This window comes from Falco biarmicus, chromosome W (assembly GCF_023638135.1).
Source record: "Falco biarmicus isolate bFalBia1 chromosome W, bFalBia1.pri, whole genome shotgun sequence".
Classification (NCBI taxonomy): domain Eukaryota; kingdom Metazoa; phylum Chordata; class Aves; order Falconiformes; family Falconidae; genus Falco; species Falco biarmicus.
Genome location: NC_079310.1, coordinates 10970265 through 10996365, shown reverse-complemented (window position 1 = coordinate 10996365; position 26101 = coordinate 10970265). Strand labels below are relative to the sequence as shown.

General features: G+C 48.6%; 1 protein-coding gene across 2 annotated transcripts in view; it reads left to right on the top strand.

Moving 5' to 3' along the window:
• ARK2C (arkadia (RNF111) C-terminal like ring finger ubiquitin ligase 2C) overlaps positions 1 to 26101 on the top strand; it is a 51007-nt gene that overhangs the window by 14012 nt on the left and 10894 nt on the right. For both annotated transcript variants that reach the window (XM_056323250.1, XM_056323249.1), the window contains exons 2-3: positions 21631 to 21940; positions 24002 to 24127. In XM_056323250.1, coding sequence (XP_056179225.1) covers positions 21631 to 21940; positions 24002 to 24127 — 436 coding nt within the window. The remainder of the gene's footprint in view (positions 1 to 21630; positions 21941 to 24001; positions 24128 to 26101) is intronic.

Below are 26101 nucleotides of genomic sequence, written 5' to 3'. Positions count from 1 at the left end.
CAGGGGTGCAGATGTGCTCTCCCCTGCCAGAAAATTTGGTGTTGAGTACTTCCATTCTGCACTGGGGTTGTCCCCTCCAAACAAGGAGACTTTCCATGGGCAGGAAGATCCACCTCCATAGCCACATCTGTATGGGGAAGATCTCAAACCACCATGGGGCTAGTCCAAGGCCAAGCAGCTGGGCTGTGTCCAACACCTGGAGCAGAAACCAGCTCTTCCCAAAGTGCTGGACATCTGCTTACCCAAATGGTACTTGTGGGTCCAGGTGGGCAGTGGGCACAACATGCTGACCCCCAGCTCCACAATTCCCCGCTTGGACCCTCTGGTCTTCCCTAAGGTTGAGTAAGTTCTTTTGGTCTCCCACCTTCATTTCTCCATCTGCATAATGCACCAGTGCCCATCTCACAGACCACTGGGGATAAAATTCAGGGAACAAGGAAAATGCAGATGATCCTGCTCCTTTGTAGGTAAAATCCTGGTAAAATGTGAATGTGGGTGGGGAAAAGTGTATTGCTGGTTTTCATCCTCCTTTCTGTGGTTACTGTTGAGGAAATGTGTTACAGGAGATGTCTGAAGAGTTGTATTTAGTCTAAAAAACTTGCTCAGATCTCTCTGCTTTCTTCAGGAAATAGATTTAGAAATTAAATAGAAATGACAAAGCTGAGATTTTTGGATGAAAAATAAAAACCTCACTTCTTTGTGTCATAAACATATATATATATTAAAAAAAAGTGTTTTTTTTAAGAGCGGTTTTAACATTACTTGGTTCTAATCCAAGGGGAAGCACTTTCCCAAGGTCACCCACCACAATAGTGAGACGAGTGACTCGGGTTCCATCTCCTCTATGAAATCTGCTTAAAAATAATGGTCTGGAGGACTACCTGGCTGCTGACACTAACTGTATGATTTCCTTATTTAGCTGCTCTGATCAATAGGTGTGGTTTCCCTGTGTAGCTGCTAAATCTTGACTTTTTGAGTCCAACAGCGACTTTTTGCAAAGCCAGCTTGATACAGGGCCATGGAGACTTGTGGACACTTCTCAATAGCAGGGGATTTGTCGAAGCAAATCAGATCTGGAGTCACTGAGAGGGAATTAATGTGAAATGCCTTGATGTTGGTTTTACAGTCACTTTAACAGGCATAACTATGCTATTAAACTGATCTGCCTGTATTTAACTCTTATTTGTACTTGAGTGGAATAAATGTTTTCCTTTAGGAAGGATGAATTTTACAGAGTAGAAGAGCTATTATAAACCTCCCAAATGCCTCATCAATAACAACATAACAGCTTACAGCCTGAAACCTTGGCTACTTATGCTGTGGTAGTGCCTTTAAAAAGTCCTATTTCATCCTCTTCATCCTCTCCTCCTCTTTTTCCTCACCCCAATTACTCTTTCAAAATGTCTCTGAAATGATAGTGTTGGGCACACAGCTGGTTAGACCTTGGGTAGTCACACACAACTAAAACTGTCACCTTGCTTCAGTAGAGCAGCTCCTGACTTCAGCCCAAGTCAGCTTCTTCTCCACGTTGTTGTGTTACATGGTGGAAAATATCCTCACCTTGATACCCAAGTGGGGCTTGGGTAAATTAAGGCTCTATAAGAAGTTGCAGCTTGTACTGGTCTTGTATAGACATGAGCTGGCTGCACCCTTGGGTTTGAATTAGTTGTGCTAAAGGATAGGAAAAGTGTTTTCTGATGTTTTTGTAGGTCTTCTTTTGCCCATGGGTGAAAGTAGCTGTATCACTTTAATGCAGAAGCAGGCAGGTGTGGTGGGCCATGGGTCCATGCTGGAAGAGGTTGGGAAGGTGATGGGGTGGGCACCTTCATTGCTCTGCTGTGCAATTGCCAGCTCCTCAAAGCTGCTTCCTGGCCAAGGGGTGGGAGGTGGGTGTCCCAGCACTGGTGGATGTTGGGCTATGAAAAGCAGATGGGGGCTAGTGCCCAATAGGTCTGACTGGGGTGGACTTATCCTGACCCAATGTCCATGAGTCCAGCAATAGGGAACATCTTGTAGCATCTTCACATCCTCTGTACCCTCTTTGTGGCAGGCAGTGGGATAAAAACCCCTTTTAACCTTGCTCATAAAGTGAGGGGTAGAAATACATAGCTGGAGTTGAGGGCTGGAAACTGAGACAGAACCCTGCTGAAGTCTTTTTTTTTTTTGCTTGGGGGTTTTCTGCAGGGTTTTTTTGTGTGGATTTTTTTTCTTTCTTTCCTCTTCTTGGCTCTATCTTTCAATTGCAGCTTGCGCAGATTTGTCACAGGTCAGGAAAACTTAAGCCATGATTTGTAGAAGATGAATGGACTTTTAAAATCAATTTTGTGGTCCCTGGTGTCAGTGGGGTGCCAATCACTGTGTGCTGGTGCTGCCCAGTTCCTCTGCAGCTATCATTAGGAGGCGCGGGCAGCATTCATTACAGGGAGGCTGAGTCTTGCCACCTGTTAATGGAATCGAGCTGCCTGACCTTAATGTGTGACTGATATTTAATTTGAAGTTTCTGTGGACACCAGCAGGTTGTAATGGAAACAATACAGGCCCAGCAATGCAAAGCCCTAGCCCTGAGAACAGCAAAATAAATTAAATTTAGTAATTAGCAAAAATCCTTGGGGCCTAGTGGTCAAATGTGGAACTAAAAAAAAAAAAAGGAGTATTTCCTTCCAGTTTGCAACCTCACGGGTTCCTGGCAGGGTTCCTGGCAGGCTCTCGTGTCCTGTGGGGAGGAGCGTGGTACAGTCTGTTTGCTCTGGATTGGTGGGAAATTTTGAGATGCTCCTTGTCCTGCTCAGGTGGATGCATCTCCAGCCCCATAGCCATCCCCATCACCCTCCTGGTCTTAGATTTGCTGAGATGTACAGACCCTGTACCCCTGAGACCCTCATCCATGGGGTCTCTCCTGATGCACCCATCACCCCAAGGGGTCCCTCCTTACCTGCTGTGATTGGGCTCCCTATGGTCCCCATCTCACCTGGGGGATGGTCACCTGCTAAAAATCTGTGGGTGCCCCAGAGTGGATGTGGTCATCCCTGGTGCTCAGTTGCAGTCCTTGCTTCACAGGGAAGTGCAGGCAGCAAGTTGATTTGATAGGATATACCTGGGGATTGGGGAGCGCGCACTGATTTGGGATGCTCCCTTGGTGAGGTTGTCCACTGTTGAGAACATCTGTGCAGCTGAGTCACTAGCTGGGCTGGGCAAGGGGTGTTTTCCTCCCTTCCCATGGGATTTTGGAGAATGTGGGAAGAAACAAACCTCTGCCTGTGCCTCAGAGCTTTAGGCTCTGCTTGGGACCCAGCACTGTCCAGTTCCTGCCCTGTGAGTACCAAAGATAAGAGGTACAAGTAGGTGTCTGGGCTGGGACCATCAACCAGGTTTATTGCCTGTTTCCCTCTCCCCATGAGCCCCACTTGGCCCTTGATGCAGCAGGGCAGGCAGGCGAGGTATGGGCAGGGGGTCCCCAGCATGGGGTTCTTCCAGGAAAAAATAAAATTGGAAAACGAGCCCACCACCCCAGCTGTTTGGCAGGGAAAAAATGTGGTCCCTCCTCAGTCTGGAGCAGATGAAGATGTCACTCTGGAGCCAGGAGGAAGCTCTGGGCTGGCACAGAGCAAGCTAAAAGACTGAATTATAATTTCCTAAATGCCTCCTGAATGTCTAGGGCCATGACATTTTAAAAGGTGCTCTGTCCTTCTTTGGGAAGGACAGGTCTCCACTCCCTAAGATGCAGAAGTGATACACATAGACAAAGCTTCACTATCAGCAGTGTGCCCAGGTGGCCAAGGAGGCCAGCAGCATCCTGGCTGGTGTCAGCAGTGGTGTGGCCAGGGGGACCAGGGCAGTGCCCATCCCCCTGCCCTCGGCACTGGTGAGGCTGCCCCTGGAATGGTGCGGTGGGCTCTGGGCCCCTCGCTCCCAGACAGACCCTGAGGGGCTGGAGCGTATCCAGAGCCGGGCAGGGGGCTGGGGAAGGGGCTGGGGCACAAGTGCTGTGGGGAGCAGCTGGGGGAGCTGGGGGGGTCAGCCTGGAGAGGGGGGGCTGAGGGGAGACCTTCTGGCTCCCTACAACCCCCTGAGAGGGGCTGGAGCCAGGGGGGGCGGGCTCTTCTCCCAGGGAACAAGCGACAGGATGAGTGGAAACAGCCTCACGTTGTGCCAGGGGAGGTTTTGGTTGGGTGTGAGGAAAGATGTCTTCACTGAAAGGGTGGCCAAGCCCTGGCACAGGCTGCCCAGGGAGGTGGTGGAGTCACCAGCCCTGGAGGGATTTAAAAGACTGTAGATGCGATGCTCAGGGACATGGTTTAGTGGTGGGCTTGGCAGTGCTGAGTTAACGGTTGGACTTGAGGATCTCAAAGGTCTTTTCCAGCCTAAATGATTCTGAGTCTATCTTACAGTCTGTAAATCTGCTGTCCACCTGCCCTCCAGGATGCATATTCCCACTCCTTGTCATGTGTGTCCATGGTTTGCAGGACAGAAAACCGCCTGATGCTGGGAAAAATGGTGGATGAAAGGCAAAAAAGGGATTGCTAGGCTGGTACTGGTAGAAACTCAGCCCTGTCTTCCTTGGTTCCTCTTACTAGCAATGGTAACACTAACTGGTGGGAGCTCTGGGTGGAGTGATACCTGTAAATGCCCCACAAGTGTGGGGTGACATAGGAGACCTTGGCTGGTCATAGGAGAAAAGGTGGCTTTGGTCCCTGAAGCATCACCAAAAGGGGAGGGAACAGCACGGCAGCAACCTGCAGTTGTACAAACACCTTTTCACAGGAGATATGCAGAGGGAGGAGAGGGTCTGGCCCTGGGTCCACCACCCACCACTTCTGCTGCCCAGGCAAGCTCTGCCCTCTGCCCAGTTCCCATCTCCTCTGTAAAACAGGGTACATCCACCAGCCTGCTTCTTGCTGCACTGTCTATATGCTTTGCCATCCTCCCCCCATGCCATTTAAGTACAGAAACAGCTAATTTGGGTATGCCACAATTTGCCACAGCACAAAAAGTCTGCTTGAAGGCCCTGCAAAAGAACCAAAATCAAACAAATTTCAGATGGTTTCACAAATGAAGCTGAAAGGTCATAGCAATATCAAGCAGGAGGTCATATGCAGCGCTGCAAGCCTCTGCTAAATATCAGCCGAAGATTAGTCCATCCTCTCCAAAAGGCCAAGAGCTATAAAGGCTCTGAGTTCCTTCTGCCACGTGTTCAAACTCAGGGCATCTAAAAATGGCACAAGCCCCCTATGAAAGAGAGACACAACTTTGGGAACGGTAAATTCAAGGGAAAATGTCAGGCTGGTGAGGTATACAAAAATGAATTTAGGAAATTCTTAGATTTCTTTAAATCTGAAAGGGACTTGTAGATCGTGTGGCTAGTGCTAATTAATTTGGTGTCTTGCCAAGCATAGTCATCGCAGTTTAATCAGCAGCTGTGAAACAGCGTTGTCCATCTGCCAGCCTCCCATCCCGGCTCCTGGGGATGGCAAGGGATATCTCTCTGTTAGATAGATCACCACATCCTGCATTTGTTTGAAGATCTGGTCCTTGAAAGGCTTCACCTGACATAAAAGTTGCCGGTGCAGGAACTGTACTGGACAGGAATTTCATTTGGGGAAAGCAAACTGGAGGGTTAGACTCTTGTGGAAAGAGTTCAACAAGGCTGCAGGCTTCTCCCCAAGGCCACCAACCTTCTCCTAATAGTATTGTGCTAATTAACTGGCCAATTCCTTGGTTCTCGTGCTGATGTGTGGATGGCTGGTCTAATTGGGCTCACTAACTCTCCCCTAGTCCAATTTCTGGTGTCTGACACTGGGTGTCCCACAACTTCCAGAGGTCCAAGACTAGGAGTTTAAGCAGCAGCTGAACCTCACACCCATTAAAACTGCTAAAACACCATATGAGGCACCCTGCAAACATGAAATAACACATTGGCATGAGACAAATCTTACCTCCTATGTGGTGGGTCCTGAAAACACGTGGGTGGATGTATCAGTTAAGTTACAAGTGCCTGGTGTACGGAAAGCCCTGGGGACATGCACTTTCCCTGCCATAGCATCTCACCTTCACACACCCCACCCCCCCACCCCCCCACCCCCCCCCCGAGCAACAGCTCACTGCACTCCAGTCATTGCTTCACTCCAGTCATTGCCACTTTTTGTACTTACAGGGCACTTAACCAGCCCCATAAACAACAATTTACAGGTTATTCTGCAACCTGTAACGAAACCCCTTTTATTTATTTTTTTATTTCTGTTAAGAGCAACACCCACAGCCCTGGGAGCCAAATTCTCTCTGAATGCCGGTTTTGTTTCTCAACAGCAAGGCTGTTTTGAGAAAGCAAGGTAACTGTGGCAACCTGGTGCTGTTAATGGGCTTCTCCAAGGGGGTTTGCTGGTCCAACCAAGGGGTTGGTGTGAGGATTGTGGACCCAGACCAGTTTTCCACCCTGTGATGCTCAGATTAGCTCTGCCTTAACTAATTTGATGGGGAGTAGACTGCCAGAGGTTGTGTTTTGCTCAAAAGAGGGAGCAGGCTTTGCTGCTGGGGTCCCTCTCTTCCTCCCCTGCATCCTTCTCACCCCACGGTAGCTGGAGAAGACATGAAACTGGGGATGCAGGTTTGTGTATGGGCCTCCCTTGTCACCTAGCTTGGCTCATTCTGGATTTGTCTATGGTTTCTGTGTCTTTAATATTCACATGGATTAATCTTTTGGCTCTGCAACAGCTTTTCTGTTTGAGGTGGCTGGGTCTGCTTCTTTAGACTAGTTTAATTACTGGTACTCTATTGCATTTAAATTTAAAAGAAAAAAAAAGCATTAATTGACACTGCACAGGGAGCGCAGACCCACCGCTGCCATCTTTCCTGCAGACAGATTGAAGATGACATGCCTGGATTTGCAGCAGACACTCCTGGCACCAGCCTGATGTTAGAGCAAATGCTTCCCAGCCATGGATCATGCCTGGTGTTTTCCCCGACACCTGGCTGTGGGACTTGGGTTACACCTTATCTGCATGGGAAGTGGGAGGACCTTGCTGTGGTTGGAAGTAGCTTTGGATGTAGTGCTGCAATTTTTCCACCTAAAAATTCCTGCAATGGCCTCATTGTGGCAGGAGGACGCTTCTTCCTCGGGTGCAATTGCTATGCCATGTCAGAGTAGTTTCACAGGTGACTTCTTGCAGTGACATCTCCTACATGCTTTGTAGTGTGGCTTATGGCTAGTGTTGCTCAAGGACAGATGGCCCAAAGTGTACCTGTATATTTCGGAGTTTTTCTTCTGATTCACTGCTCCCTCATTCAGTGAGTCACCTGGATGCTGTGTAAATCCATACCATATGTGGGCTCCCCCATTCCTCCTGGAGATGACACATGCAGGGCTGATGGCAGGCTGGGACCTTCTGGGACAAGGGGTGGGCTCTCAGCATGAGCTGCCTGCCTTGCTTCCAGCCAGAAAATTCCCCATACCTCTCTTGCAAGTAATTCTTTCCTGGGTCTTCTGGGATTGGGGGAGGCTGAAATGTGGAACAAGTGTGTGGGGAGGCTCTGTGCACGCTGCTGGGTTGCAAGCTTGGTGTTGAGATGGAGAACGTGATTGGAGGCCGTTTAGGGGAAACTTTCCAACACTGTAGGTTTGCCTTCAGTTCTCCCTCCCAGCAAATAGGGTTGTGGCTTAGAGTGGACGATGGGTGGATCTGCACTCCATGGAAAGCACATTTTCCTAAGGTAACATTTGCACAGTTCTCCTCGGGCTGTGTTGCATAACCCTGACCCCAACATCAGCCCAACAACGTTCCCGTACCTGGTATCTCCCCACTGCCTCCTGCAAAAAATCCCAGCCCTGCAGATAGCAAAGCATTTGGATAATGGCACCAGCTGGACGGTAGCCTGGAGTCCCACTGGGGACCCTCTGATGTCTGGAGCTGACCATATGAGCAAAATCACTATTTCTCTTTGCTCCAGCTGAGGTGGACTTTTGAAGGGCAGCCAAGCTCTCGGGCTGGGGGCTTGGGGCATCTCCTTGGCTTTTGGCCACTGGAAAGCAGTTGGCCTCGGTAGAGCAAAGTCTGAGTTTGGGGTAAATCTGAGTGCTGAAATCCAGGCGGATAGCTGACAAAACCCAGTGCTCAGCCAGGGGCGGGTTAGGTAGTGATGGGCTGCAGTAACTACCTGAACTCTAGAGAAGTGGGATGTCACAGGGGTGCAATTAAAACAGCAATCTGTCCTCAAAACGTCACTGACATTGATTAAAGGGCTTGGGGAGTTTTGCCACGTTTTAACTCTTCCTGAACATCAGGCTTAATGTGCCAAAGATCAAGTAATCCGATGTTGTGAGTCATCCCTGGAAAGCTTGGGCTGCTGGCACCGCGCTGGGCGAAGGACATTGATCCTGTTAAAGAGCAGATACTAAAAAGGCAAGGCATTTGAGAAAAGGCATTGTGTATATCTGAAAAAAGCTTGACATTATTCAGTATAAGCTGCTTTTCCAAAATTATTGGAAGGTAGAAAAAAAAATCCCACATTTTTCTTTTCCCATTTTTCATGTTTAAGCCAAAATAAAATAATTAAAATAAAAGGCTTATGAGATTTAAGCTATTTATTACCAAATAAAACTGCATCTGGGCCGTGTGCTTCTGTGCCAAGTTTTGGCATCATGAGAGCACAAACATCAAGAGTTACGAGCCCCTTGAACGTGAGGTTGATGACGGAAACATTGACTTAGTCTTAACTTTCTCAGGGATGTAAGATGCTTACTGGGATATTTCAGAAGCTGGTTGCAGGGAAATAAGACAATGTCCATGACATGGAGTCATACCTGCAGCATCCTACCTAGTTGCTGCCAGGCCACCTGCAGCCCTGTGGGATATTCTTGATGGAATAAATTAGGAACTTGATTTCCTATTCCCATTGTGGTGGAAAAGAGATGCATTCAGCCTCCTTTAACTTCAGCAGGAGGGGAAATTCCCCACAAGCAGGTGGATTTTCATGCTGGAAGGGACAGCTGTTGTCACCTTCTCTATCCCACATCCTAAAATTAATTCCTGCCCAAGTGAGGTGACATCCTTAGGAAACTATCCAGCCTGGGCTTTATCAGCCCTGGTGCTGAGGAGAGGGTTCAGCTGTGGGTACGTGGTGCCCAGTGTTTCAGCCTGTGTTGGCTGCAGGTCAGCCCAGACCGCTGGGTTTTGTCGGGCTTATTACCGGGCTGATGAGCCTCAGCTCATGTCAGGCACTGCTTTAAGCTGTGCTCAGCTGTGGTTTGTTTCATCTTTGCTCTTTCTGGTGTGGAGTCACAGGTCTCCTGCGGTGCCTCCCTCCAGGCTGTGTGCATGGCACCCTTGGGCTCCTCCCCAGACCTCCTTCCTGGCTTTGGCACCGACATAAGGGGCTTACTGCTCCCAAGGGACCCCCCTCCTGCTTTCCGTATAGCAAACACTTCTGCCTTCAGATGCTGCTGGGGCTCTGGGAGCTCATGGTTTGCTGATGACCAAAACCCATTTTTCCTCAGATATTCTGCCACCTGCGAATAGGACCTGTGTGGTTTTTCTTAGATAGATGACTTTACATTTAGCCCTATCAAATACATATTTCTTGCTGTCTGGGTAGAGTTTTCCTTTATGTGTTATTACAGCAGGGCTTAGCAGCGCTAACTCATGCCAGGACCTCATGCAGAAATGTGAAGTAAAAACTATTTCTGCATCGAGAAACTGATGTTTTACTTGTACTTTAAACATAGCTCTCTCTCTCTCCTGGAGTGACACATACCTATAAAATCTGAGATATTAAGTTTAATAGGCAACAGGCTTCCAGGATCTTGGACTTTTAGCTACAGACTTCTTATTCATGGAGTGTAAAAGGGGAATTGCCAGGCTGTGGTATGGCAGGACTCACACTTGCTGGGGTTTTCTCAAACCTGAGTTCAAGTGAGTTCAGCATAAAGAGCCGCTGAGCTGCCCTAATGTGTGCCCACTCACTGCCAGTACCCACCACATCTTGCGCACCTTCTCTTCAGCCTCGGTCCTTGGGCTGGACGGTGGCCCTGGCTGCTGGCGCAATGCTGGGGGTGCAAACGGGTCCCTGCATGGCACCTCCAACCAGTGCACCGTGATGGTCAAGCCTCCAAAGTCCTTTAGGTTAGTTCAGGGGTCCTCAAACTACGGCCTGTGGGCTGGATACGGCCCCCCAGGGTCCTCAATCCAGCCCCCAGTATTTACAGACCCCCCCCCGCCCCCCCCCCCCCCTGCCGGGGATTGGGGGGGGGGAACCAAGCAGCCGCAGATGACTGCCTGCCACTTCATCCACACCGGCCCTCTCTTTAAAAAGTTTGAGGACCCCTGGGTTAGTTAAATGAAGAGGTCCAGTGGGGATTGGGAGCTTGCAGGAGCTCCACAGGTGCAAGCCCTCATGCTGAGGGCTGCCCCTGGGCTGGGGGGGTGAGCTCGTGGGCTCAGGATAGGACCTTATAGCCTTGGTTAGTAAATCCCCTGTACTTGTTCATTCACTGCATCCCATGGACCCACCTACTGAGAACATTTCTGCACTCTTTTAAGAGATAATCTTCATTTTTTTGTACCTTAGCAATTGTGAAATGCTCCTGTCTTCTGTATATTGTCACTTTTGAGAAATGCCTTCTGCTGAACAGCTCCTACTTTCTGCCTTGTGGGGTGAGGAGGGGCATATTTTGGTGTGGTTTTTGGAAGGTCTCTAAAAAAACTCAAGGGGTGCTGTACAGTATATTGGCTTCCCTGGGTGGCAGGTACCGCACATGCTGCCCTCCTGGCCCTACTGAGGGAATCACACACCCTGGTACATGCTTTGCACCCTACCTGGCATGTGTCTGCAGGGTTTAAGATAAAATCCAGGTGACCTGCAACATGGGACCAACCAGTCCATTTGCAAGGGGATGTCCCATGTCCTGACTCCCATCCTTTCACCACTACAAACTTCATTAGCCCTCAGCATTAATAGCAGCACTAACAACACACCCAGCGCTTGCCACCTCCCTTTCTTTAATAGGCAGCCTGACTTCCTGCTGCTCCCCAGCGCTGTGCTCTGTCCACGAGGTCAGACAGCTGGTTTTGATGGCACGTTTCTGCAGATGCTAAGAAACAAAACTCAGTGCTGTGCTCCAAAAAGGTCTGGCTTTGGGGCTGATTTGCCAGAGAGCCAGCAAAGAAGAAAGGCTGGACTGCAAAACGTTCCCCATCCAACTTGACGTGCTGTTCCCAGAGATGGTGAAACACTATCGGTTTCCCAAACTCGCCCCCCAGATCACTGCTACTCACTCTGAAGCTGTGCAGACATGTTGGGTGGGATCTCCTACCTCCAGGCTTAAGCTGCAGATAAATAAATCCACCAGGAAAACACAGCTGGTTATTACAGTCCCATTTAAAACACAGGATGGGGAGAAAAATCAATGCATGCAAAATGGAGACAGATGGGACTGATGTGGAATAACCTGCCCAAACCAGCCTCCTCTATGTTTTTAGGACAGGTTTCAAATACTGCTCCCATCCTAGCAGGGAGGTTTAAAGCAGGTCAGGCAAACTGTGCCCCAAAAAGCATCTTTCCCCTCTTTGATGATAAGGGGAGAGCAGGATGGAAATCTTTAGTGGAAATCCCTATGAACAGGGGATATAAAACGTGTGTAGAGGAGAGGGCTGGCACCAGTGCCACTGGTCCTCACCCAAAAGCTGCTGAGGAGGGAGGGGATGCTGGGCCCAGCACAGGATTGGGGTGCTGTGGCTGCATCCCCACAACCTGGCAGGGCAGCCTGTGCCAGGACTGTGGATAAGCCCTGGTTCCCGAGTGCCCATGCGGTACAGGCGTACCAACAGACTCTGCTCCCCTCTGAGCCACTGTGGTGTGGCATGGGTTAATGCTGAGCAGATGCAGGTTTGAGACCATGAGGCATTTTGCTTAAACAGGGACAAGAGACAGCTGAGGGCACATTGGCTCTTTCCTAACACCTTCTCTGGGGAAGGGTTAAAGTTGTGTTTGGATTTCAGACCCACCAGGTTTGTCAGCATTTGGGTGGGGGGTTTTGGTTTGAGCTATCACAGAATTGAGAGTCTGTGCACAATGCAGCGTAACACCCAAGATCCTGCCAGGTCCTTGCAATGTTTAGCTACTGGTGGTTTGGTTTGGGGTTTTTTTTGTCATGGTTTTGGTTTTTTCCCTCTTTCTGGATGTCCTGCCTATCATTACTGCTAGGAGGGAGCTGCTGCAAGCCCCCCAGGCTGGTCATTAAGAGTGTTTTAAGGCAGGTGTTGAAAGCAAGGAAACATTGGAAACCCGAGTATTGAATTTCCCTTTCCAAACAACTGGCTGCAGCATATCGCTGCCCGTCAAAGTCAAGGCTCCTGCGTGCACAAGTCAGCACGTTTTACATTCCCAAGGGCAGGGACAGGGCTTGTTCCAAGTGCTTCCTCACTGCTCTCTACAGGCAGAGCCAAGTCATAGACGGCTGTCATGTCAGGTTTATTTTTAAAATGAGGATGAATTCCTTCCCCTGTTTAATTTTCTCATTTCCAGGTTGGGGATTAATTGATGTAGCTATAAGACCCTGCTAGCAATGTATAACCATGAGAAGTTGAGCTCTCTTCCCTGTTTTTAACCAAAGGGGCCCCTGGCCCCCTCCAACTCCATTTTGTACTTTTTTTTTTAATCCAGCTAACAATCCAAACCCTGGAGAAGAGCTGTTGAGCCCAGGCACCTACCAATAAACTGGGAAAAGCTCTAATTTTGTTTGCCTTCCCCACTGTATGGCACATAAAATGGGCTTGGGTTACACATAGAGGCTGGCCGGGGTGATGGTGGGGAGAAGGGACGGGTGAGCACATTGGGTGGCATGGCTGCTGGGCAAAGCTCCAAGAGTTGCTTTGAAGTTCAGGTACCAGCCAAAACCCTCTCTGCCCAGGTTTTGCTCAGGCATAAGCCCTGCAAAGGGGCAAACACCCAAAAATGTTGTTTAGACCTTGATGTGACCCCTGCTTTTCAACATGGGCGTTGAGAGTGAGCGATTCCTGTTGGCCATTCGTTCTCCATCCTTCCTGATGCCTTCAGACCAAACAGAAACAAGAAGGGTTATAAAAAAGTCGCAGAGGGGTTTTGCAACATCTCCAAAGCCACGTTTTCTCTGGTGCCTTTTCCTGGCAGACGTGTGGAGCTGGGCTCAGAACCATGAGAAACGGGACAGTTTGGGGAGGAAGAGCTGTGCTGGGTGGGAAACATCATGTCAAGCTGCCAGGGCCACCCGTCCCTCCAGGCATGCGAGAGCCTGGGAAGGGAGGAGTGAAACTGGGGCCATTAAATCTCAGAAAACATTTTCTTTCAGTGCGATTTGGCTTTTTTTTTTTTTTTTTGTGTGTGTGATGATCCAAAAATCATAAATACACCCTCGAATGCCATACATGAGAACAAAGGTATAATTAAAACATAGTGCAAAGTATAAAAGTAAAAAGATGGATTTAAGTGTTTCTCCTTCCTCCTCGGAAAATATTGCTGAATTCAACACATTCCTGTGAAACATCATCTTCAACAAAACTTCCCCCCCCCCCCCCCCCCCCCCCCCCCCGAAGCTAGTGGAAAAGGATTGCAGGAAAAAAACCCTCATCCAGTGCTGTATAAACAGCCATCCCTCTCCTGTGATGGGTCCGGGCTGCCTGGCCCTATCCCGTCACCAGCTCTTGCTGCTCCCCATCCCCACCACTCAGCATCACTTCACCCCTGATGTAAATACGCTGATAAATTCTGGTTATTGCCAGTTGTATGGATTTTGTTGTTGAATGCTGAATCTAGGCTCTGGAAGGAGTCCCACCTTGGCTTTTTTTGGGTGCATCAGGGCTGCACATGGTTTCCCCTGTGGCGTGCGGGAGAGGAGATGCTCTGCTCAGCGTTAGGGGCCACGGGTGTGTGTACGAGCCTCTTCTCCAGCCACGCCAGCTCACGGCACTCAGCAATTCATGAGAGGCTTCTTTAGGGTGGGAGGATGTTGAATGGGGATTGTACAAGCAGGCAAGGGCGATCTCCAGTCTCTGAGGTCTGTGTTTATGTATTTTTCAGGACAAGCTGAGCTGTGTTTCGCTGTGCCTGCACAGAGGTCCATAGAGGTGGGGGACAATAAGGGCTGTTGGGTGGCACTGACCATCAAGCCATTAATTTGCCATGGAGCCCATCTCAGCCCTGTTCCCCTAAACTCCTTTGCAGCCCTTTTCCATCAAACGTGCAAAACTGAGCAGGAGGATGATAAACCTCCCAAACCTCATGTTTACACCCAGGACCCAACCGTGCTCCACCAACCACCACAGACCAGCCCTTTGCCCACTGCAAGGGCTCAATCCTGACTCGGTCCCTGGTGCTGCATGGTCTGGCCAAGCAAATAAGGCAAATGGAAATGTTCCTTATCCATTGCTAATGTGTGTCAGGGCTGCTCCTTGCCTGGCTATGGGCTGGTGCTGGGTCTGCTACCCACCGCACAGCACTAGATGTGTGGGATGGCAGGCTGCACCCTGGGCTGGATTTGAGCTGGCTGCCTATTATTTTTGGCACGATTCTTGCCATTTGCTAAATGAAATGAGAAAGCTGTTGGCGAAGGTGCTGAAAGTTAGACAGATTCCTTCCCCTCATCTGATAAATTTTTCTCAAATTCTTTCTTCCTCCTCTGCCATTCTCCCTGCCCCGATCTCCTCTGCAGTTTGTTGTCCTATAAGTGAGATGTTGTGATATCTTCCTCTGTACAAGACTGGTAAATTTTTATGCAGCTGAATATATGGTGGATTTGCCCTGGGAGTTTATTATTTTTTAATTTTTTTGTTTTCCATGTGCATTGCCACCCCTCATTTCCTATTAGTAAGTCAGTGTAACTCGTTTAATAAGGATATGTTCACAAACAATTTGCAAACGGTTAACACGTGGCTGGTGGCACCAAGTGATTAGTAACTTGTTTGTAAACACAGTATGAGTCTCCCCCATGGCAGTCCTTCTTGGTGTGCCGACTGAAGCTAGAGCTGCTCCCATGATTTTAACCTTTACTCGCTGCATACTGTTGGACCGATGCTAACTTCCCACTGCGTTGCTGTCTCCGAGGGGAATTTTAATGCACGTCCAGGGCTCCCAGGCTATTAAAAGCCTGGCAGGCTCTCTGCAGAGCTCGGTGCTTGGAAAGGCACCATGGATGGCTCCTGTTGATGGGGTTTATCTGCCTACCCAGAGGAGGCGGAGGGGTTGTGGGGGCTCTAATCGGGGCGAAACAGCTGAGACGCCATGGCTCTGGCCCCCAGCTCAGCCAATTGCGACAGGCAGATCTTCCGCGGCTGCAAAATCTGTCAGTGAATGAAGCCAGGGCTCTCCAGGAGTCGCCATCTCCCTCTCCGCCACGATGGGATCAAGATGTATAAACAGCCCCAGCCTTCCCACCGCTCCCCTGGCTCCCACATGCTCGCATACAGAACATGAATGCCTCAACAAGCCGGCCAGGTTGCCTTACCCAAGGGAAAAATTCACATGCATTGCAGGCAGCTTAACAGCATAAGACAGATTTTGTTTTCCTTTCGAAGGCAGCTGGGCTCCCTGGGCTGCAGCTGTCTGCTTGAGATACCTACCCCCAGCGCCAGCTCTGGGCCTGATCCTGCATCCCTTACCAGTAGCCTGACTGCATCAAAAATACTGTTGCCACAAGGAAAGGAGGTGGAAATTCATTGTTCTGCTTTCTGGGTTTTTCTTTTCATAAAGCCCGCAGCATCCCCTGTCTCTCTGCAGGGATTACCCAGGGACTTTGCATCTCTGAGATGGGTCAGTGTTTAATGAGCACGTGGATCCCTTGAGCCTTCCTGGGTGAAATGTTGCTGGATGGATAAATTTGCATGTGCACATGCATAGTCAAATCTTGACTGACACTAAAGGAGAATCCCAGTGCCAGAAACACCCAGTATCAGACTAGTACATTTCTGTGACTCGTTGTCACATACCAACCTGCAAAAATAAATTAATTTATAATTTGTAGGGTTTACCTGGGGGTGCAAAGGAAGCAGGAGCATTTCTTTTAATGAGAAAAAGTCCAGGCTGCTTCAGATAATGTATAGAAACAGTAAATATAACTGTAGAACTGAGGGGGGGGGGGGGGGGGGGGGAAAAGAAAGAAAAAGCTGTGGAAGCGAGAAAGCGTCGGCGAGGAGGATGTGATGAGTTTCCCCATGGGTTTCCACTGTGTTCGAAGCCTGTGTGAGCAAAGGATGGAAACGGCGTGGTGGCGAGCAGCCCAACAGGTTCAGCTATCCACATGCCAGCATCATCTGTTGGCTTGCTAAAAACTAATTCATACCTCCTCGGTTTGAGACTGCAGCCTGTAACACCATCTTCCACCTAAGCGTTTTGAGTGCTTTGTAAATAGCTGTTAAGCAATCCTCCCAGTGGGATTTTTAGTTGAAGATCATCTTCACAGAGCTAAAAGGGATATGGGGCCACAGCGTCGCCAAGCTGGGTAGCTGTGGGGAATACAGAAGACCCAGCTCCATGGTGGGTCCTTGGCATTACGGCGTGAAGCCACAGTGCCTGTCACAGTAGTGGAGGTGAGTCAGACTGGTGGGGACAGCTACTGATCTGCACTCATGTTCTGGCAAGCGGCAGGGATTAATGAAGCACCAATTCTTCTACCCCTTGATCCCTGGTGCTGACCTTGGCTTTGGGATGTGATAGAAGAAGCTGAAGGGGAGTGGGTGCCATGGCTATCAGAACATCACACAAGGCAGGGAGGTGTTGCTGGTGCCCACCCAAAGGCACAAGGTGGACAGGGCATCAGTGGCCACAAGGTCTTACACCATCAGAAGCCATGTCATATCTTCTTTTGGACCAGGCTTGGCCCCAGGCATGTCAGAGAGCCACGTAGCTCCTCTTTCCCACCCCACAGATAGATTGGCTTGCCCAAGACTTGATTCACTTCTCCACCAGATCCCATCTTTGCCTCCATGTGTTAGGGCAAAATTTAGATTTGCAAGGCACTTCTTAGACCTGGATTATCCTAGCTAGGCTCAGGCATTAGCGTCCTTTGTGGCTTAGCTGAGGCCAGGTGGGGGTAAGGCAGCAAGGGTTGTTCAAGCTGGGGTGTGTGGGTGGGCAGGCTGAGGAAGACAGCAGACCTGGAAAATGTATACGGTCAACAGAAGAGCATGAGGATATAATATGCAGCAGGAGAGGAAACACAAAGAAGGGGAGGGGGGAAACACCCCCCTGCTCTGCTGAGAAATAACTCAGTTTAGACGCTTGCACTGAGACAGAGGTCTCTGATCTCAATGGCACTTGGACTCAACCAGTTAATGGGAGACTGCACAGAACTGGAGTAAGTTGTTTGCATTGCTGACACAGATGTGATGCATTGCTCATCTCAGAGCTGCTGATCTGATGATGCTCTGAGCTATCATCATCTGCCACAGCAACAGTGTTTAAATGAAAGAAGAAACAACAGGACGAGGAAAGAAGGATTCTGGCTGGTAGGCAGCCTGACAGTAAGCCCAGAGAAATCAGTCCTCCATGGCTGGAGATACTCGTGCCACCAGGAGGAGCACATCAATGAGCCTCATGCAGCGAGGTGGACCCTCTCCGCCTGACCAGCAGGCTGGACATGGGGACATGTGTTTCCAAATTGGCCCCTGGTCAAAAGTCTTTCAGGGCTGGTGAGGACTGCATTGCCTCTACAGCAAGGACACTGGGCTTCCCCCTCCCTCTTCAGCTGGAACAAGTGTTTGCAGCAAAGGCCACCGAAGCTGATGAACCTGCTAGGTGCCCTTGGGGTAATCCATAAAAAAATATCCAAGAGCTAGCAGACCCCTCTTCCTGCAGAATCAAAGTATCCCAATGGAGAAGGAGAATCCTTCTGTAGGATGAGGACCAAAACTCGAGCTCATTGAGCTGGGAGAAGGTCTCTGCCTTGCAGATCCCAAAGCAACATCACCTTCCTGCAGCCACCATTGGAGCAGGTGGTGGGAATGTGGCTCGTGGAGGATGCAATTAGCAGCTCAGGAGCTTGATAGGCACACTTTCCAACCTCATTGTCTTTGCTGCAGAAATGTCCTCAAAGCTTAGCTAATGAAAATGTCAGCTCTGCCCTTGTTCTGGGGAGTGAAACTATAAGCTGGAATGCGGTATTGGGACTCGTTTTCAGTCATGGATTTCTCTCTACTGTGGCAGACATTACTGTCCAGGCAAAAAGCAGATTAAATCCATGAATCAAATTTTCTTGAAGCATTTATAGTCAATGCTTGTCAGTTCCAATGCAAATGTGATCTAGGACCAAAAAAAGAAGGAAAGAGAAGGAAGATGTCCTAGCAGAGCAATCATTTATAGACACTGCTAACATGAGATCCTCCATTGTGTTGAATAGGGGTGAGCGCCTGAGAGACATATATTGGTGTTGCTCATGGTGATTGACCTGGAGTAAGGCTGCTCAGCTGGTGTCAGCAGGGTGACACTGGAATTACCTTGTGTATGCAAGACCCACATGGACTTGGAAAGCAGGCTCCAGCAAGGCCCTTTGCAGCTAGATACAATTAGCAGAGGAGGGTAAATTTGACAGTAGGTAACTCGGAAACGTCATGCTCTGTTTTGCGCTGTTATTTGTTTGCCAGGGCTCTCTGAGGTTCACCAGTACCATCCTTGGCAGGGATTGGCTTTTTGTTGTGCAGGCTGGTTCGGTTATGCCAGCTGTATAATTTGATGGCTGCTAATAAGCATAGATTTGCTGAAGTATTCCCCAAAGTCTTTGCTTTGCTGTCAAAATCCTCATCAGCAACTGGATTAGTTGTAGGGAATGAACAATTACAACCCCCAGACAGTGTATTATGTTAAGACAGATTGACGGGGTTTATTTAATCATATGGTCCCGGTCACATCTCGATAGTGTTTTTCCTATGGAGGGAAATGCATCATTGCACCCATAGGTACCAGGAAAAATACTAAAAAATGCTTGATTTAATTGACTAGTGCCTAAAAATACAGCAAATTAACTCTTTTGTACCCAAAAAAAAAAAAAATGGGCTAGGCTTTTACTTTAGGTTATCCTAGCTCTGCATGTCTTTCTGCCCAAATATCGGAGAAGTTTGCACTTTCTGGGCTGCAGGGAAGTATATGACCAAATTTCTCACAAGGACTGTCTTGGTATGGGAGGAAAATTTTAAAGTCAAAAGCCCTGACAATATGATGTGCCCACCCTGTGCTCTCTAATTCATCATGGCTCTGGCAGCAAAGGTCCTGCAGACATTTCGCTAAATCAGACTAAGGCCTCCCAGGACAGAGCAAAAGGCTGTAAGACCTTGGCTAAAGGTTGTGCCAGGCATCAAGAGATGAGAGTAGAACAGAAGATGAGAGACTGGCATTTTCTGCTTTTCTTAGGTGCTACAAAACGTATCCCAGTAAATGTGGGGGAATATCTCTGATCTTCACTGTCCTGTGTTGCCCAAAGCCATCTTTGTCTGAAATACAACTAAACTGCTGCCTGGTGGCACAGGCTGGTGTGCTTGGGTGTGCAGAGGGATTAGCACTTGAACCTGCTCTCCCACCTTGTCTTCAGGCCCCAAGAAGACCTGGAGGTGTAAAACGGCTCACTGGTGACTTGCTGTAGCAGTTTTCCCTTGGGAGGACCCATGGCCATTAGAGGTTGAGCAATTCACCATGAGTTACTTTGCAAGTACACAGCAAACACAGCAGTTATGAGGCATCTCCCCGTGATTACGGGGTTGCTCAGCTTTAGCAATGGGCCAGGGCAGCACAGGATCCCCATTTCATTACTCATCCTTTACCTGTCAGTGGGGTACGGTGAATTGTGGCCACACTGACAGCAGCAAGTGTAATCTGCCATACCGGGGGAATGGGGTAAGTGGATGGCTCTTGGCTCTGGGTTTGCAGCTCTGTTACTGAGGAACAGCGGGTCTGATCCCACCTCCTCTGGCTTTAATTAATAGCACAGTTGAATCATGCTGTTATCTGACAGCATGGGAAATTAGCACCTTAAGAAGTTCTGCTGCTGGTGGCACATGTATTTGTTACCCACTGCCTCTCTCAGAGGGGCGTTACAGAGGAATATTTTGTATTTAAGAGGTGCTGTGTGTAATTACTTATGCACAGTTTTGCAAATAATTCGTTTCTGTTAGGTCCCCTCCCGTTGTTTCTCTTGCTGGCATCTGGCTTGCATTGTGCATCTTCTGTTTCCATATGGGCATGAACAGAAAGTGCTCAAGGCTCCCCGAGCTGCTGTGATGGGCTGGTAGAAGGGAAGTGTAAGCAGAAGGGACCTGGGTAAAGAAGGCATGATGTATCTTGGGATGACACTTGGTGTCTCTTGGTGCTGTTGATCCTGGGTATCTTGTGCCATTCCCAAGGACTAAAAAAGAAAGAGGAGTGTTTTAGGAAGAAGAGATCTTCAACAGACTGTGTAAAGGGGTAGGTGTCCTATCCTGGGGCTGATCCTCAGAAAAGAGGCATCTTTAATAGCCTCACTGAAGCCTCATCCTTCACCTCTGAGTTTACTCTTTCCCTAGTTTAAGAGCCAAAAGTTTTGCCACAATGCCTGTAAATTCTCCAGGAATGTAGGAATTAATGTGCTGGATCCGGCCAAGGGCCCATCCAAGGTGTTTTGCAAAAAGCCTCCACTACGGATATCTTTCACACCTCATTTCTTCCTCATTCCCATCAGTTTCATGGCTGGTCTCATAGCAGTCTGTGTTGCTTCCTGCAGCTGTTCTCTCCCTGCGTGCAGCTCATGAGGACGGGCTATTGAAGGGTCTCGGCAAAGACACGTGGTCTTAATCCTGGCTCTCAGAAGTGGAAGGTGTCACATTCATGTCCAGCAGTCAGCGAGAGACAATTTCTTAGAGCAGAGATTATTTCCTTGCCTATGAGACATTTTTAGAGAGGCAAAGAAATACCTTGAATTGCATGGAAAGTCAGCAAGCTTTGAAAACTTTGGTGAGATCATAACCCATGAAAGCAGATTTTAGAAAACAGATTTATCGTTTCTCTCTGTTTTCTAAAACGTTGAGGCTTTTCCATAGAATCATGAACAGTTTGCGTTGGAAGGGACCTTCAAAGGCCATCTAGTCCAACCCCCTGCCATGAGCAGGGACATCTTCAACTGGATCAGGTTGCTCAGAGCCTCGTCCAATCCAGCCTTGGATGTTGCCAGGGATGGGGCATCGGGAACCTCTCTGGGCAACCCATGCCAGTGTCTCACCACCCTTAGCGTAAAAAAAATTCTTTCTTATATCTAGTCTGAATCTTCCTTCTTTTAGTTTAAAACTATTTCCCCTTGTCCTATTGCTACAGGCTCTACTAAATTTTTTGTTCTTTTTCTCTTTAAAACAGGCAAAACCAAACAAGCTGAAGTAGTTTTCATCATTATACACTTCAATTTGGAGCCAAAAAGTCACTTTGAATCTAAACCTAGGTTTTCATTCCAATGGTTTTTGGAGGAGAAAAACTATTAGTCAAAATGAGCATTTTTCCATGTAATCGGCATTAAGTGACCTGTTCTCTTTTTTCTAACCCTTTTGGCAGTGGAGAGAAACAGCTGTTTGCCCAGTTCTTGTCCTGGATGGGCAACCAGAGGGCTGGGCTGCCCTGGACACCGCTAGCCCCTGTGACGGCTGTGCTCTTCTCTTCCAGGTGCTCCTTTTCAAAGGTCTCAGCATCCCCATGCTACCTCCTGCCGGCACTTCCACCTGGGTCCCCAGCCTCAGCTCTCCACCGACTTCACCCTGCCTCACGCAGTGCAGCCCCAGCCGGGGCTGACCCCCCACATGGCCCCCATGCATCAGCACAGCGGCCCCCTGCACCAGCCCCTGGCGCCGGTGCCAGCCCTGCCCTTCCAGGACGTGGCCGGACCCTCCTTCCTACCTCAGGCGCTACATCAGCAATACCTCCTCCAGCAGCAGCTCCTCGAGGCACAGCACCGCCGGCTCATGCCCCATCCCAGGTAAGGAGGTCTTACTCTTCCTGAAGGATGCTCAGAAGCTACCTCAGCCTCACTTCAGCAAAGCGGCTCCTGCAAAATCCCAGCAATACGTGCTGGTAACATTGGGTTTTCTTCACAAGTTCGTCTGGGTAGCCCCAAAATGCAGCCACCAGAAGGGAGGCTGCAGGGCAGGTTGCACCTGCAGGTGTACCTTTCCCATAGGGATCCATACCGTGCTCAGCTAGTATTTCCCAAGGTCACCTATTGTTGTCACTCGTAGGAGAATCATGATGGTAGCACCTTGGTGTTGCAGTGAACCTGTCCTGCAATGGCAGGGAGTGCGATAGACCTCGTGCATGAGCTACCTCCTCATAGCTGCTGTTTCAAAACCATGTAAGAAGTTGTATCCATCAGGTTTTGCACATGAAGGGCTTGCTCCTCTGGGTCTAGGTGGGCTTCCCAGCTCTATGAGAGAATGATGGCGTTGACCTGCAGCACATTCAGCCATGGAAAGTAGCCTAAATTCAGACTGGGCTGGCGACTGCAGAGAGAATTACTGTAACTCAGCAGAGGTGGAAATGGATGCCTGGCCTTGTCCTGATTGTGTTTCTTGAGAGAGGGGTTTAGATAGCACATAGGAGTGCTTTTATTGGAAACATATGGAAGCTATTTGTGGGTTGTACCCATGGATCAGGAATCAGAGGGTGAGTCTTTGCAATAATGCTTCATTTGGAAAGAATGCTACAGAGGGAAAACACTTTCTTTCCATACCCTTTATGTCTGAAAATTGTGTGTTCTTCTCATCCTTGTTTTGTTTTGCATAAATTGGATTTTAGGTGGATTTAATGATTAGTTAATAATTGTGTAGCGCAGACGTGTGAGGCTGAGGCACCAATGACACAAGTGTTTCTCTCTTAGTCATAAGCTGAATTCAAATAAAAGCACAGAGCCCAATTCCACACAGAGGCTGCTTTGGTAAATGCTGTCAGTGTTACATTTGCAAGTGGGTTGTGATGTGGAAAAGGGCAGGAACCTCCTGCCCAGTCCCACAGACTGTTTCTGAAAGCACAGCTGCATTGGAGGAGGGTGTCAGAAACCTTACAGGTGTGGGGCATGAGCTCCCAGTAATGGGAATCTGTCGTGCATTTTAAAACTGAAGCCTCTGAAGTGTGGCTGCATGAAAAATCCTTTATCTGGCAGTTCCTTGCTCTGTTTGCTCTGGTGTTTTCCTGTAGATTTGCTTTGTGATGGCTCCCACTGGTAAGCGAGGACTTGGCAGGGAGCGAGGGGTGTGAGCCTGTAATGCAAATTCTGCTTGTGCATCTATCTGGTCTCCAAAAGTGGACGCTGATCACACAGCAGGTGCTCTTCCACTGAGCAGTTCAAATAAACAGTAATCATGAGAAAAGACTGAAATCCCTAGAAGAACCTTGCTATATTTTCTACCACTTTCCCTACCTGCAAAGGTGGTGGAGCTGTGTGAAAAGGAGCTGTATCCCAGCCTGGCCTGTCTGTCCATCACGCAGAGAAATGTTGGCAAAGGCCGGCAAGAATAAATTCTGCTTTCAGCTACTCCTGAGTAATCCTGTTATGAATGAGGTTCCCCAGGAGTTTATGGACTGCATGGGGAGACGAGACAACCTGCAGCTTCTTTATGATGATGGATAATGGCTGAGGCAGGGACATGTTTTATCTTGTGTGTTGTTTATGGGGCTGACAGTGGAGAAACAGAAAATAATGTGAAAGGCACAAAGCTTCTAAGGAAGAAGTTGCTTGGTTTCCTCCTTTTCTCTTCATGCTGCCACCAAATGGCATCTCCTGTAATCCGAGTATATGTAGATGCCACAGGGGGTGAGAGTGGAGGTTTTGTTATGTCCGTGGTGACCATGAGTGCATGACATAGCTCTGGGTTCCTCTTCCCATCATCCCTGACACCTGCTGGGACTCTTTCTTCTTGGACACATATTCAGAATCCCAACTGCTTGGGTTTTCCCCTGGTTTATTGACACAGGCTGGGATCAGGAGCCATATGTACCAATGCCCACCGTGTGGCTAACTGGCTTGCCGGTCTCCTTCCCGCAGGCGGGCTCAAGAGCGCATGTCTGTTCATCCTCACCGTCTGCACCCCAGCTTTGACTTCAGCCACCAACTGCAAACTCCACAACCCATGGGGCCCCAGCCCAGGTATTTAGCTGAAGGGACGGACTGGTAAGTCTTCCACATTGCACTACTGCATCGAATGAGGTGTTTAAAAAGTCCTGGGAAGTCTGTAAGGGTTGGTGGATGTCATCATGGATCAATGCTTTCATGAAAGCTAATGGTTCATCTCAATACATACAACATGGGGAGTGTGCAATGGGAAAATCATCTCTGGGAGGGCCATGAGTGTGTGCTAAAGCCTTTGTGCATGTATGTGATAACATTGAGGCATTGGTATTGCCCATAACTCTTCATCCATGGATGTAAGAGTGCAGCCAAGCAATAATCTTCCTGCTGCAGGGCACAGCCAGGGTCTTTTTCCTGTAGACCAACATCTCTGCCTGAATTAGATCTTCTGCTATCCACCAGCCACTCAAAAACCAATGGCTGCAACTTTTTCCATGGTCTAAATTAGGGAGCACCATGCTGCCCTTCCCCACCTTGCAGGATGGTGTGAATGAACTAGTAGTTCTTAATAATTTTCCCACTGCAGTGTTTGATACCCTGGAAAATCAGAGTGGGGAACCAATTGTTTCATTTTCAGAGCAGGTTTTGAGCTCTTGCACAGTGAATAAGGTATGGGGCCCTACTTGGAAGAATAAGAAAATAACAACATACTTCTGAGTAGCTGCTTGTTAGCTGAGCAAAGTCCATTCTGTGCACTGAATGGAAAAAATAGCATGCTAACATGTTATTAGAGACAGTCGCAATGTGTACGCACAAGGGGACTGAAATTAAATGGCACAGGAAATCTTAATTATGGCATTTCCTAACATCTGAGAGCTTCACTCTGCAAATGGAGAGTCCTTTTAACACAGGGGGGGATTTTTTTCCCCTCCAGGGTAATAATACACAACCTAAAATATGGCCAGATCCTTCTGCCATTTTCTTCTCAGGTGTTCCCCTTAATGGCACCACTGTGAGCTGAATTTGGCCGGGATGACATTGTTAGTTCAGTTTGTAAAGTGGTTCATGTACCATCTGGATAGAGCCATTCTTTCTGCCTCTCCTTCAGTGCAGAGTGTTTAATTATAATCATTAGAAGGATCTGATAATGCATCACTTTATGTTCCCCTCCTCCCTCTCTCCCTTTTCACCCTGTGTTTCTCCATAGCTATAAAACCTAAGGAGCCAGGATGGCAGAAATCATATACTGTGTATATATATTTGGGTGACTCATTTCCCCTCAGGGCACATGTACAGTTTTGCCCAGTGACAGATATAAAAACTTTCCTCTAATGTGTTACCACCACATGAGCAGCAGTGACGCTCGCTTGGAGGCGGTGGGTGGTAGGCACCATTGCGGGAAACGGGGATGGAAGGAAGATCTGAAGGTGATCAGTCATCTCAGACAGATCAGCCTCAATTAAAATCTTCTGGTGAAGAATAAACAAATTCCCATTTGGTTCCTTAAATCATCTTTTGCGTATGCATTTAGTGAAGACCATCCAACCTGTTATCTGGAGCCTTATCCTTCACTTTTTGGCTGTTGGCGACCCATGTGCCATAAGCAATCACAACTCTTGAACCTCACATCTAAGCACCAAGTTGTCCATGTAGCACAGGCTAGAAGGTGATGGTTGGTTTTGGTTTGCTTCAGCTAATGTGCTCTGCTTATTCACCCCCACACCCTGGGAAAACACCGTTCCATGCAGTATTCTGCTTTGCACCATTCTGCAGACACACAGCATCGCTTCAGGAGCCTCGACATCCAATTTTAAGCCTCTAAATGCACCTGTATGCAAACAGTTCAGCACTGCTGTTATCGCAATTACTTGTGCGAGTTAATAATGGCCATTCATCTTTGAGAGATCTCTTCAGTCCTTGATTTCAAAGCACTCTGTGGATTATCATGTCTATTTTGCAGACAGGGAACATGGGAAGGCAGAGAGGAAGCGGTCAGGGTCATGCATCAGGCCTGGGAATGGACCCAAAGCCTCCTGATTTTCAGTTGAGCCTTCCATCCACCTGGGAACAGTCTTC